Below are 14,354 nucleotides of genomic sequence, written 5' to 3' on the forward strand. Positions count from 1 at the left end.
ACAAGAAAATAAGCATTTGCAGGGGAGAGAAGGAGACGTTCTTTGGTTTCCCAAGGAAAAGTCCCCCATCAGTGGAATTACTACTCTTTTAATTTTAATCATTATGGGGTTTTTCACAGGTTATCACTCCTGAATTTTATTCTCAGTAACTTTTTATTCCCTCTATTTTGCCAACTTGCCTTATTTAAGTTTCAAAGTGGTTTTTGTTTCCTCTCATTTTGTAAGGTAGAGTACAGTAGACATCTATAGTATTGTCATTATCGATAGCAAAATATTGCATTTACTGAAACTTTAAAGTTTTCTGTTTATAGAATACTTATAATAGCTAACAATCATTAGAGTTTGCCACATATTATTCTAAATAATTCACATGTATTATCTCTCTTAATCTTGCAGTGAGCCCAGAGATGAGTGTAATTATTAGAGCCATTTTATGGACAAGGAAACTGAGGCACCAAGTGACCTTGCTCAAGGTCAAAAAGTTAATAAGTGGTGGAGCCCAGGATTTGAATCTAGGTAGTCTGACAGTGGAGGTCACATTATACATTGACCTACAGAATAGCAATATGATTATAATTCAAAGCCTCTAGGCCAAATTATTATTATATGAGTGAAATATGGAATCCTTAGAATCAGACGTATTCTTTCATCACTCCTGGAGTTCTGGCTCTGCTCCCAGTTTGTGTGTGCTGCCATCTTGGGCAGCCAACTTACATGGGAGGTTTTTAGGAGCCTATGAGTACTGCAAGGAGAATCAGTATCCCAGGGATCTGAGAACTAATAAGTCTTCACATTAACGGCATCCTTGAAAATGTTCAGCAGGTGCCTGTAATGAATTTGATTCTTCTACAATCTTCTTTTTTGGATCTAATCTCTTGTGATTTTTTTAAAAAAGAATTTATTTGTTTATTTGAGAGAAAGAGGGAGAGAGCACAAGCAGGGGGAGTGGCAGAGGGAGAGGGAGAAGCAGACTCCCTGCTGAGCAGGGAGCCCAACATGGGGCTCAATCCTAGGACCCTGGGATCATGACCTGAGCCGAAAGTAGATGCTTAACCGACTGAGCCACCCAGGACCCCCAAGGCTTATGGTATCTTTAAAATGAAAACCAGTCATCTTCTCCACACATCTCCTACTCGTGAATCTTCTACCATTGCTTTTGTATTTCACTTTTCTGAAAATTGGGCTCAGATCAAAATTAATAGATTCTTTTAAACTCTGTACCCACTTTCAAGGCAAAAATTGGACATCAAGGTATCAGCGCAAAGGGAAGTATTTATGTGTGGGACATTCATGGGGTTTTATCAAAGGAGTTTTTCTGCTTTAAACCCAATAGGGCTTAAGCTGTTTTTGTCTTCTCTCCATTTCTAAGATCTATTAGATCTAAGATCTATTAGATGACATGTGCAGTGTATCGTGTAATGCACCTAAATGTGAAGAAAAATAACACAGTGAAGAAAAAGCGTCTGTTGGTCTGCGGAGCAGGCAGTGTTAATTATTTCCTTCACATTTCTTTCCTGAGTGAACCTGGGCAATATATTTACTTAGCTTTCTTGAGTCCATTTTTTCACCCATAAAGTTGAAAAAAATTATAGCTGATCTTCAAATATTTGTGTGAAATAATTGCTAAGAACTCTTTCTTAGCAGAACAAAAAGATACTGTCACCAAGTGATACTTTACTGAGTATTCTCCACTTTCATTGTTTTTTCTTCAGTATAAATTTAAAGGAATCAAAATACGGGCGCCTGGGTGGCTCAGTTACTTAAGCTTCTGCCTTCAGCTCAGTCCATGATCCTAGGGTCCTGGGATCTCAAAGTCCTGGGAGTCTGCCTCTCCCTCTGCCTTTCCCTCTGGCCTTCCCCCTGCTCATGCTTTCTCTTTCTCTCTCTCTCTCAAATAAATAAATAAAATCTTTCAAAAAAAGTAAATAAAATAAATTCTAAGTCAGTAAAATATAAGGAAAAATGGGTTGCATTTGGCCATTTTGTGCTATGCCACAAAAGCAGTATCCTTCCAGAGCATTCTCCCGTACTACGTATATCTCTATCAGTAAGACTGTAGGAGGATTGAGGACTCAAGGCAAGCATCACAAGATCCTTATATCATATTTCACTGATTATAAGATGCCAAAAAAGAGATGAAGATGCTTCTCTGTCTTCCAAATTGTTGCTTATTTGTCACTTAAACAGGAGACTTGCCTGATCCCCTATAGACTACGTGTTCTCACCACATCACATTCCTTTCCTTTAAGCACATGGCACAACTTGTGATTAGACATAGTTTTATTTTTGTGGTTTTTTTGGTTAATGCTTGTACCCCTGACTAGACCTCTGTTCTATGTGGGCAGGAAGGGCATCTGTGCTCACCATCTTACCCTGAGTCTGGCCCTTTAGTTCTTAATGAGTACAGTACTGCCCTCTACAGGGCACTTTGCAAAATTGTGGAGGTGATGGAAGAATTCTTGGGGGACATTTAGTGGCTGCGGCCAGCAATGCTGGATATCGTGCACGGTGCAGGACAGAGCAACGTAATGAACAGTTGCCTGCGTCCTGCAAGACTTTAAGTCCTGCTTTACTAAAGCATCTAAAATCCAAACTGGAGTACTTTAGTAAATGATATTAATTAATTTATTTTACAAGAAGTTATGTGAAAGCGCCGTACATGAGGAAAACATAGTTACTGAGAGGCATGTCGACATGAATCAAGATATTGTTTTTAAATTATTGAATAATTTATTCACTCTGGGCATTCTGTCTACTTGATTGTATGATTGCTATACAGTAAGTGCTATGGGAACAAACTGGGAAGTCAGAGACTGGTTTTCATTTGATACTTTGTTATTTTTCACAATCCACGGTGGGCATCTGACAGTGTCCTGTGAAGTAGAAGCTGACACTATCGATGACAAGAAAAATATCCTTTGAGACACGGTGAAGACTTGGCAACTTTGGTGCGGTGTATGGATAGCATTTATTTCCTCACTTGTGGGGTTATTACACTTCTTCTCCCTGGTGAGAGTCTGTACTTGTCTTGTCATGCTATCCCTACCTTAATTAAGGTTATTTCCTTTCTTCGTTTATTATATACAAATAAGTCTGGTCTGTTGCCATTCTATACAAATAAGTCTGGTCTGGTCTGGTACATCTGCATTGTCATTTCCCTGTATTCTTTGTGTGTGTGGAATGACATCTGATCTCTTTATTTCTCTTTTGGAGTTAGATGAATTCATATTGAGTAAGTACAGGCATCTGCCTCCTTCATTATGGTTTCTTGTGTGCCTCCCTGGGCATTTACATATCACAATACGTATTATTTTGTTTTAAATGACCATTCTTTTATTTCTCATTAACAGTATAGTTAGGATCCTATATTTACTTAATTTTTTAATATCTATAAACCAGCTTATATTATTTCTGACTTTCATTTTAGGATAATAAAGAGAGCCTTACAAAATATTTGCTTGAACAGGCTTTGGTTTTGGGGTGCCTGAGTGGCTCAGTTGGTTAAGCGTCTGCCTTTGGCTCAGGTCATGATTCCAGGGTCCTGGGATCAAGCCCCCATTCAGGCTCTCTGCAGTGGGGAGTCTGCTTCTCCCTCTCCCCACCCCCTGCTCTTTCTCTTGCTATCTCTCTATCCCTTAAATAAATAAATAAAATATTTCAAAAGAAAAAATAAAGGGCCTCAGTTTTGATGGGGTTGAGAACCACAGGTTAAAGACAAAGTCTGGTATGTGGAATATATTTAGTAAATATTTGCTTGATGAACAGATAGATGAATAAAACAAAAATGAAGACCTAAGTCCTTATTGATAACTAAAGGAAACCACCATTGTTCCTAAATCAAAGGAAGGCCGTGGGTGTGTCTTGATTCATACATATGTAGCTCAGAACAACATACAACAGGACAACACATAGGGATTTGAGATATTAAATTCTATACTTTTTAAAAAAGATTTTTTGAAAATTTGTTTATTTAAAAGATTTGATTTATTTGAGAGAGGGAGAGAGCAAGAGAGAAAGGATGAATGGGGGGGGGTAGAGGGAGAAGCAGACTCCCCACTGAGCAGGGAGCCTGATAGAGACATGGAGCTCCATTCCAGCAGCCTGGGATCATGACCTGAGCCAAATGCAGATGCTTAACCAACTGAGCCACCCAGGCGCCCCTTAAAGCTTTTATTTTTAAGTAATCTGTACACCCAACGTGGGGCTCAAACTTACAGCCCTGAGATCAAGAGTTGCATGCTTCACTGACTGAGCCAGCCAGGTGCCCCAATACTTCTTTTTAAGCTCTGTTCAACAAGTGTATCTCAGTGTAATAGGTTTTATTGATGAATGTGCTGTTACCCATCACTAGTGGTATCTGTTGTCAGCACTGCTGCTACTGGATTGTTATTAATATTATTGTTGTTATTTTTCAGTTTTATAGAGATATAATTAATATATAACATTGTGTAAGCTTAAGGATTATTATATAAGAAAAAGATAATATTTCCAGAACTTACTTATATTGTAACTGGAAGTTTGTACCATTTGACCACCTTCACCCATTTTCCCTATCCCTTGCCCCTGGCAATCATAAAACTACTTTTGTTTCTATGAATTGTATTTTTTTTAGATTACACATAAAAGAGATCATCTAGTATTTGTCTTTCTCTGTCTGACTTTTTTCATTTAGTATCATGCCCTGGAAATGCATCCATGTTGTTTACCTTCTTTCTCATGGCTGAATAATATTGCATTATATAAATAACATCTTTTTAAATGTTATTAGATGCTACATATATTATATAGACATTTTAAAGAAAGAGATATATATATATTAAAGGAGATGGCTATAGATATGTATGTATATACATTCATCTATTCATTTGTTTGATGGACACTTAAATTGTTTCCATGTCTTGGCTGTTGTAAATAATGCTGTAATGCCCATGGTCGTGCGAATATCTCTTCAAGATCCTGATTTCATTTCCTTTGGATATACACCCAGAAGTGGAATTGCTGGATTGTATAGTAGTTCTATTTTTAGTATTTTTGAAGAATTTCCATACTGTTTTCCATAGTGACTGCACCAATTTACATTTCCGGCAGCGCACAGAGTGCCCTTTCCTCCACATCCTTGCCAGTGCTGGTTATCTCTTGCCTTTTCGATAATATCATTGTAACAGATATAAGGTGGTCTTGATATCTTGCTGTGGTTTTGATTTGCATTTCCCTGATGATTAATGATGTTGAGCACCTTTTCATATGCCTGTTGGCCATTTGTATGTCTTGTTAGGAAAAATGTTTATTCAGGCCTTTTGCCATTTTTAATTGGATTATTTATTTTTTGTTATTGAGTTGTTAAATATTTTGAGTTGTTATATCTAATGTATATATATTGAGTTCCTTATGTATTTTGGATATTAACCTCTTATCAGATACATGATTTGCAAATATTTTCTCCCATTCAGTATGTTGCCTTTTTATCTTGTTGATTGTTTCATTTGCTGTGAAGAAGCTTTTTAGTTTGATGTAGTCTCACTTGTTTATTTGGCTTTTGTTGCTCGTGCTTTTTATGCTATACTATTTCAGTTACTGTTGTTTTGTAGTATAGTTTAAAATCAGGACGTGTGATGCCTCCAGTTTTGTTCTTTTTCAGATTGCTTTGGCTATTTGCAGTCTTTTGTGGTTCCACATGAATTTTAGAATTGCTTTTCTCTTTCTATGAAAAACACTATTTGAATTTTGATAGGGATTGCACTGAATCTATAAATGACATTGGGTAGCACGGATATTATAATATTAATTCTTCTGATCCATAAACATGAGATATCTTTCCATTCGTTGTGTTTTCTTCAATTTCTTTTATCAGTTTCTTGTAGCTTTCAGTATGCAGATCTTTCACGTTCTTGGTTAAATTTAAGTATTTTGTTGTTTTTGATGATATTGTAAATTGGATTTTTTTCTTTATTTCTTTTTTTGATCGTTTATTGTGAACTGATAAACACAACTGATTTTTGCGTGTCAATTTTGTATCCTGCAACTTTACTGAATTCATTTACTAGTTCTAACAGTTGTTTGGTGTAGTCTTTAGTGCTTTCCGTATATAAGATTAGGCCATCTGTAATCAGAGACAATTTTACTACTCCCTTTCTGATTCAAATACCCTTTCTTTCTTTCTTCCTTCCTTCCTTTCTCTCTTCTTTCCTTCCTTCTTTCCTTCCTTCCTCCCTCCCTCCTTCCCCCTCTCTCCCTCTCCCTTCCTCCCTTTATTCCTTCCTTCCTCTCTCTTCCTTCTTCTCTTTCTTTCTTTCTTTCTTTCTTTCTTTCTTTTCTTTTTTTCTTTCTTTCCTTTCTTTCCTTTCTTTCCTTTCTCTCCTTCCTTCTTCCACCTAACTGCTCTGGCTAAGATTTGCAGTACTCTGTTGAATAGAAATAGGGGGAGTAGGCACCCTTGTCTTGTTTCTGATATTAAAGGAAAAGCTTTCAACCTTTCACCATTGACTATGTTGTTACTTGTGGTCTTGTCATATGTGACCTGAATTATGTTGAGGGCATTCCTTCTATACTCAGTTTGTTGAGAGTTTTTATCATGAAAGGATGTTGAATTTTGTCAATGATTTTTTGTGCATCTATTGAGATGATCATGACTTTTATCTTTCATTCTATTTCTATGATGTAATTATAATTATTAGTGAGTAGTGTTTAAATAATGCTAAACGACTTCATTTATATATATACTGAACAACACAAAGATGGTTTCTTCTATATTAAAAACTATTTTTAAAAACAGGGTCAGTGCAAGGGCTTTCTGCATAAGACACAGTTAGTTACCATTTTGAAGTAAATAGGGTTCTTTATTCCTTCAACATTCAAGTTAATCAAGATTTCCTGATGAGAAAGAGATTGTAACAATGCAAGATGTTATTTGAAAAAGAAATGTGGAAAAAGATTTTATTTGTCAGGTCTTAAAACATATGTTTTCAAATTTAACTTTCAAATATAATTTTCATTATGTTGAATTTCAACAGATTCGAGCTTCAAATTTTTTATAGCCTTTTGTGTAGTTGTGTTTATTAAACATGTCATTCTGCTTTATTTTGCAATGTTGTCTTCTCTTTGGTATTAAATTATTCTCAAAATTTCTTTGAAATATCTTCTACATTTTATAAACTAGTCTTCCTTCAGAATTAGATTCTCAGGTATTAAAAGGATTTATTTATGTTCTGTTTCCACGGTCTTCAGAAACATTTGGTTAATTGGTGTTTATGAACAATACTAAAATAAATCCACCATGAAACTGATTTAAAAACCTGACCTTTATATAAAATTATAAAATACAATGGGTCATCTGAACATGTCCAGTGTAGTCCCCTTTCTGTTCCTTTAAAAATAAAATAATTTGATTGCATTATGTAATAAAGATTTGAAAACAGTGTTAACTTGTTTTGAGTTCAGAGTTTTAGATGAAGAGGAACATGTGGCTCCATAACATTGGCTCCTTTAATCCAATGCTCTTAGACCAAAACTGTCTATGATTATTCTTGCATATTTCTTGAGAATTCAGAGTTAAAATTCACTTTTTAACTGATGAGTAGAATGCAGTTGGAATATTTGGTTACCAAGGTATTGAGAAATAATAAATCTGACTATTGATAATTAAATAATGGAAACTTTTTTTTTTTGCAATTAAGTTATTTTGTCCATAATCTCCTAGTAACTATACTTTTGTGCCCAATAACTCTTGTTAACATCTTGTTTCCATTCCCTACATGACTAGGCTTTTGTTCTGGAGAGCAAGAATTCCAGGCCATCTTTGCAGAGCTTTACCCAATATTCTAGAAATGTCACATCAAGAGAAGTACATCTGTTATGACATCATCACATTTTTGATCTGCTATTTCATTTTCTCAAATGAAGAACATTGTAGAAGTTATTTCTACCCCTTTGGAGCAAAACATTTAGCTTCTTCAGATAATACAGAGATTCCTAAAAAGCATGGGTTTTGAACTAGTAAGATGGTAGTAGGGCACAACCCACTATTACATGGTTTTGTCCAACAAATGGCAGCTGGAACAAATAAAGAGCTGCTAATTCCACCATGCTGTCTGTGCTGTTCATTGCTATTGACACTAGCTGTAGGTGTGGACTCTCACACGAAAGAATATCAGGGGAATCAGTCTGCCATTGAGTATGTGCTGAAAAATACCCACACAAGTCTGCCTGGAGACGGAGCTACATTTGTTTATGTGTGTAGATGTGTATATGTGAGGGTGTATCCATTCCCAGAGTCTCAATTAGCTTCTTTAAATATTTGTGGTGTGCTCTGAGACAACCCACGCATTTCCTTCACATGTGACAAGGACACTAGTCATGATGTTCTCCTGCTCTTTTATGTACTAATAACACAAGGGATAGTACAGTTCATGGGAAAAATGGGTGTGAAGGAATCATGGTGTCTTTTGTAGGTTATTCTGCCAGATTGTAGTCCAAATTATTTTTGAACAGTGTTGGGTAGGGACGGAGCTGCCTTTCTTAGTAGAAAAGGAATAATAAAAGTCCTGAATATCTTTTGACAGATAACAAAATATATTCCTAACAGATAACTTCCAAATATATAACTAATAAATTTATTCCATTTAGAATTCCAGTTTTTTATAGTTATGATATAATGAAATAATCTGTGCAAATTTGCTTATACTTAGTATATTAAGTGTTCAATAAATGTTAGCTTCCGTGTAGGGTTGTGATAATATTTTACTGTCAGTAATAAGTTTATTAGTAGTAATAAAACTTGTGGCATTATACAACAAGCCCATTTACAGTCTAAGTTGCATCAGATATTTCTTGATTTCTAGATAATGCGTTTTAATTGCAATCTAATGCAGTTGTAAGGATTTGGTTATGACTGCTTAATCTCTTTTTTAAAAATTCATTAATCATCACTAAGTTTTGATTCAAAATCTCTATAGTGATCTCCCTATGGTTTTCCATGGTGCCACAAGTTACTCTTTAAATAAAATGGTATTTCCATGGGCTCTTAATTTTGGAAGCCAAATAATTGTGGAGGCTGAATTGGTGGCCATTGCCCTTGAGACTTTTGATAGTCCTGTTGTCCCATCACCATCAGTCTGCCTGAAATGCCCTCTGTTATGTCTGCTTTTCTTTGGGTTAAAGTAGTCCTCTTTTTTCTTTCTTTCTTTTTTTTTTTTTTTTCTTCCTGAAGCATCCCTAACATCAGAGGTGGGAAACTGCAAATTGAGATTGCTAGAATATCAAAACATTGGCAGCAGTTTGACATTTCTTTCAAGTTGAGTGTTCAATGATCGCATTGTACATTAATTTTACATTCTAGGCCATAACAATCCCAGAGATATTTTAGTATCCAAGAAGTGTTTTGATTTATATAACACCAAGTGAAATTCTCTTCTCTCATTCTTCTCTACCAAGACACCTACTTGAGGAGACTTTTGGAGCATATTTCTTTGGAAACGCCTGTTACAATACTCATTAAATACACACAACACACTAATCCCTTTAAGTTGATTAGCTTATCTGAATACCTAATACACCTTGTAGGAAATGATACATAGGACAAAGATGTTTGACAGAGGAGATTCCATATAAGCTGGCTTGTTAGGAGTTTGAGAGGGAGTGTAACAGAGGAGAGAGACAGGTGCTCGTTGAACAGGGGAAATTGCTGCAGATAAAATGGGATAAAGCACTAGAAAGGAATGCCAGGATAGGGGTTGTTAACAATAAACTTCACTCTTTTTACAGTTTTGCCTGGTATGAGTCTTTCCTGGTTTTGAAATCGTAAGAGGGAGGACTCAAGGAGTGGTTTCCTTGAGCCACAGAATAGAAAGATGACCTTTATTCTTCCTTCTTTAAAGAACAGGAAAATTTTTTTACATAAATGTTTCGGTGTAAAATGTAAAAATTCACATGTAGAATTAGTTTTCATTTTGTTTTCTATTAAGTTAACAACTGAGCTTCTCTTTCTATCTCTTTTCTGCCTGTGCCATTCAGCCAGATTGTGTTGTCTTCTGGCTATCAGGAGATGATGTAGTTGTGTTTTCGTGCACTGGCACAAACTGTTTTCTCCAATTGGCCATTGTTTTCTGCAGAGAGTGACTTCTGTGAACCAGAGCTGGCACAGTCTGGCAGGCAGGCATGGATGCCACCTCTCAGAACTGATGAGATGACATTCTGGCTGATTAATTAGATAGGTTTCATAACCTGCTGCAGAACAAGGGAAGGGAGAGCATTATGCATTAGTGGCGTCAAACTTGATATTTTGGCATGTTTCACTCTTCTCTTGCAATTAGGGAAGATGCCAATTTTGCTTTTGTTGCAATTTTAAAATGCTTAATGAAACTTTCAAAACTAAAAGGAAAGCGATCTCTTAAAAGTAACACCGAAAATGAGTGTGGATCTGATCTTTTTGTTAATACAGTTTGGTTTTTAAAGGAATCTTTCAATTTGTAAAGCCAGTGGTAATATACCTATCTCTGTAAAACAGACTCTTGCAGCTGCATTTTAAACAGATGAGTATAATTCACATATTAACATATGTACAGTACCAAGATATTCATTATAGTAGTAGACTGTGATACCTGCTTTTCGCATCACCTTATAGCATAGTTTACGTGGGATTGCCTAGATTACAAACAACTATTCAACATTTTTTCTTTAATCTTTAACACTGTCAGGAAGGCAGAAGGTTATTTTCATGTTTACGAGGAACAAGTGGCCCAGGGAGAAATTGTTGGAGCTAAGAGCAAAATTAAGATAGCCTGACGTTTGTCCCTTGGTGACCTGATCTTCCCGACTCTCTAGGTGCCACCTCTAAGTTCTGTCAGACTGTGCCACATGAGCGATGATTTTCTTTATATCTGTGTTGTTTTCGTGGGTAACAATGAATAGGAGGCTGTAATGTGCTTTGGAGGGAGTGCACGGTTTTCTTTGAAGTGATGCCATGTCATATAGTGGTTACGACTACAGACTCTGGAGCCATAACTGCTGGACTTTATCTAAACCCCAGCCTTACACGTAGCAGCTGCAGGACTCTGGCAAAGGTGACCGCTCTGGGCCTCAGGTTTTTTTTCCATCAATAAACCAAGAATAAGAAAAGTTCCTGTCTTCATAAGGTTGCTGTGACAACTAAATGAATGAACATATGTAAAGCACAAAAAAGAGTGCCTATACAGAGTAAGCACCCTGTATGTATTATTATTTAATAATTGCATGTTTCAGAGTGATGTGACTTTGCTTTTCAGTGTTCAGAGGGGACTCATTACGTCTGCACTGTTGAGAACTGACTCCCCAAATTCTGTTGCCATAGTGAATATTCTTCCTTTAGAAAATCCATCTCTATCTGATAGAGTGTTCATTTTCTAGTCTTTAGTCTTAGTCTAAGTTATAAACGTGGTGTGGGAAATAGAACACGGGACCGAGGTCCAAGACCCAGACTTTAGTCCCGGCTCAGTCATTTCCCAGCTGTGACTTTGGGTCAGTCACTAAACCTCATCAGGCCCTGCCTCTTTTCTCCTCATGGGAAGGCTAGGCTATAAAACTTCCAAGTCCACTTATAAAATCCCTTTCTGTGACTGAAGTGATTGGGGTAAGTCCACTTTAACAAAAATATTAGGCAAAGCCATCCTTGTACATCCCATTTAGTTAAAATCTGTTATTAGAAGGATTGTGCTATATTATTACACAGTAGGATTGGCAAGTGCTTGTGTAGATTTTGAGGAATGGAATATGCTAAGGCATTTTTTAACACAAGTTTCCTCGGACACACTTGTCAAATTAAACAGTGTATCATGGAGCAGTTCGGACTTATCCTTTGGCGAGTCTGTGCTTTGTGGAGGAACTCTCCAGTGATCAGTGTAAATTCCACATCCTCCCACCCTGCCATCTGCAGTTCGGGGGTCACCTAACCACTGCAGTGAGAATGGAGGGGGGGGGGAGGAAGGACCACCTCCTCTTTTGTGCCGCATGGGAATAGGTCCTGGCTTTCCCACACTTGGTCCTTCGGGTGCCTGGGCCAGCATCAGCTTATACACTTGATCATTAGTAATGAAGAAGTAAAATAAGAAATAAAGAAAAGGAAAAAAGTCCTTCTCAAGCACTGATGTTCCTGAGAGCCGATGATTTCCCGGGATCCTCATTTGCTTTTTGTTTTGATTGACATTCTGAGCCTCTGGAGCCATTTTTTCTCCATTAGCCGGATGGGAACATTGTCTTTAGGGTGATGGAAAAGACAGAAGGAATGTGGATAACTAAAAATTTATTAAAAGACAGATTGCCAGGTTAACCCAACTTATAAAAACTTAGCTTACTGAGCGCAACGGGGTGTGATTTACTTTACAGAAGATGTTTTGCTTTGTAAGCTCTTGTACTCTGAGGGGCTGATTGAATTTTCAGTTCTTTAAAGAAGAGCTCCTTTGCTTGTTTGCTCCCAAGCCTAGGAATTCTGGGCCTGGGTGGGACAGGAGTTGCAGCAGTGTGCAAAGTCTCAGACTGTGCTGAGGGATGGGTGCACCGTGCTCAGTAATGCAGAGGAGGGCCCCCCTGAGGTTGTTCCTTACTGAAGGGATCTCAAGAGGCTACTGGCAACCACAGAGCTGATTGGGAAGCCTCAGGTTGAGGTCCTTGGCTTAAAGAGCGAAGACCCTGAACAGTGCTAGAAAAGAGCCTGGAGAAAATCTCTGAAAAAGTGAGCTCTGAGGCTCTGGGTCCATTTCCTCACTGAGCAGTAGCACTAACATATAGAGTGATGCCACTCAGGATACGCCTGGTCCCTAACTTTCTCCTTGTTTGTAGGGCCAAGGAGATCTGTTGAAGAATGCCAAGAATGAAGCTGTAGAAAACATGAAGCAGATCCAGCTGGCATGCTTGTCCTGTGGACTTAGCAAAGCACCCAGCAGTGGTGCAGAAGCCAAGAGCAAACGCAGCCTGGAAGCCATAGAGGAGAAGGAGAGTGGCGAGGAGAATGGGAGGCTGTGACCCTGAGCAGTACCGACACACTCACCCATCCTTCCCCTTGAGGACTCTGGTTTTTCTTTCTGGTTTTCTTTCTTTAAGATTTTTGGAAGTTCACAAAAAGATGCCCTCTATGGGGTGTTGGACATAGACAGATATTTTCACAATGTCAGTATTTTAATGTAGTTAATTTATCTAAGTTAAAACCTTTAGTAGGAGTGTTTGGAATTCTGAGATGTGTGTACATAGCCATGTATGGATGTGGGTGGGAGCGTGTGTGTATGTGTGTGTGAGTGACAGAGAGAGAGAGAAGGAAAGAAAAAAAAGAAAGAACCAGAAAGTGACAGAGAGAGAGAAAGAGAGAGTGAGAAAGAGAGATTGAGAGCCTATGAAAATCTAATCTATGTTGCATTATTCATTTAGTAAGTTATTACTTTATCATTTTGGGTCAAATTTGTTAATCTGAAATTCTAAAGAGCACTTACTATAACCGGTTACTGTGTCTACTTTACTTTGTCATTTAATTTAGAGATATTAACATAGGTTATTATCAGAGGAAGCCAAATTTACCAACGCATAGCTGTTTTGATAGATAAAATATAGTTTAGAAAAATTCCTAAGAATCACAGTAGAAATAAAAGCGAATGAAAGATAAACAAGTGTTCAGAATTTCTAAGGTCAGAAAAATCATTTCTTCAGCTAGAAACTCTTTAAACTATTTATTAAATAAAATCAATTTTTAGAAAGTTTTTTGGTAGTTGTTTAATAAACATATGATTTCAATGGCAAAGCTGATCATAAATGAATTTATACCCACCTATGTGGAACTCTGAAACACAGTGAGAGCTCTGTTGTAATTAGGATTTTGATGTGACATTATTTTCAGTTATAAAATTTCAAGGTTGACATTGTTGGAAGGTCTCATTCTTCCAAACTGGGTATCTAGCATTCAATTTCTATAATGGACATGAGCAGCTAAGAGGTCTTGTCTTTAATTAAATATAATTTATTGTACTAAATTTAAATTTAAAGACATTGTTCAAACAATACCACATTATCATGTTGAGCTGATATAAATTCTGTGGGTCAGATAACACCATTGTGATGATTTAAGAACTAACTGATTACAAATATGATATAATTTTAATACATGAACAAAAACACACACAAAAGCAGCAAATCAATTAGGGTACATTTATAATTGCATCCACATAATTTTTACCCTAATATCTTCATAAAGTACTTGAGTGTAATATGTTTGTTACCTCCAGAAGAACTTAATGTTCTATGGTTATGAAAATATATTTATTTAAAACATTGCTTTTATTTTGAAAAGCTTCTTAATTAATTTGATTAACAAATATGCCAGTTTTGGGGGAACCTAGGGA

At 36.8% G+C, this 14,354-nt stretch overlaps 1 protein-coding gene across 7 annotated transcripts in view; it reads left to right on the top strand.

Annotated features, from left to right (window-relative positions):
* The window catches only part of PLCL1 (phospholipase C like 1 (inactive)), a 328,454-nt gene extending 314,832 nt beyond the window's left edge, over positions 1-13,622 (top strand). For all 7 annotated transcript variants that reach the window (XM_019800484.2, XM_034654909.1, XM_034654908.1 and 4 more), the window contains one exon: positions 12,808-13,622. In XM_019800484.2, the coding sequence (XP_019656043.2) occupies positions 12,808-12,990 (183 nt within the window). In that variant the 3' untranslated portion in view covers positions 12,991-13,622. The remainder of the gene's footprint in view (positions 1-12,807) is intronic.
* Positions 13,623-14,354: the final 732 nt, after the last annotated feature.

The sequence above is a fragment of the Ailuropoda melanoleuca genome, chromosome 2, assembly GCF_002007445.2.
Source record: "Ailuropoda melanoleuca isolate Jingjing chromosome 2, ASM200744v2, whole genome shotgun sequence".
Taxonomy (NCBI): Eukaryota; Metazoa; Chordata; class Mammalia; order Carnivora; family Ursidae; genus Ailuropoda; species Ailuropoda melanoleuca.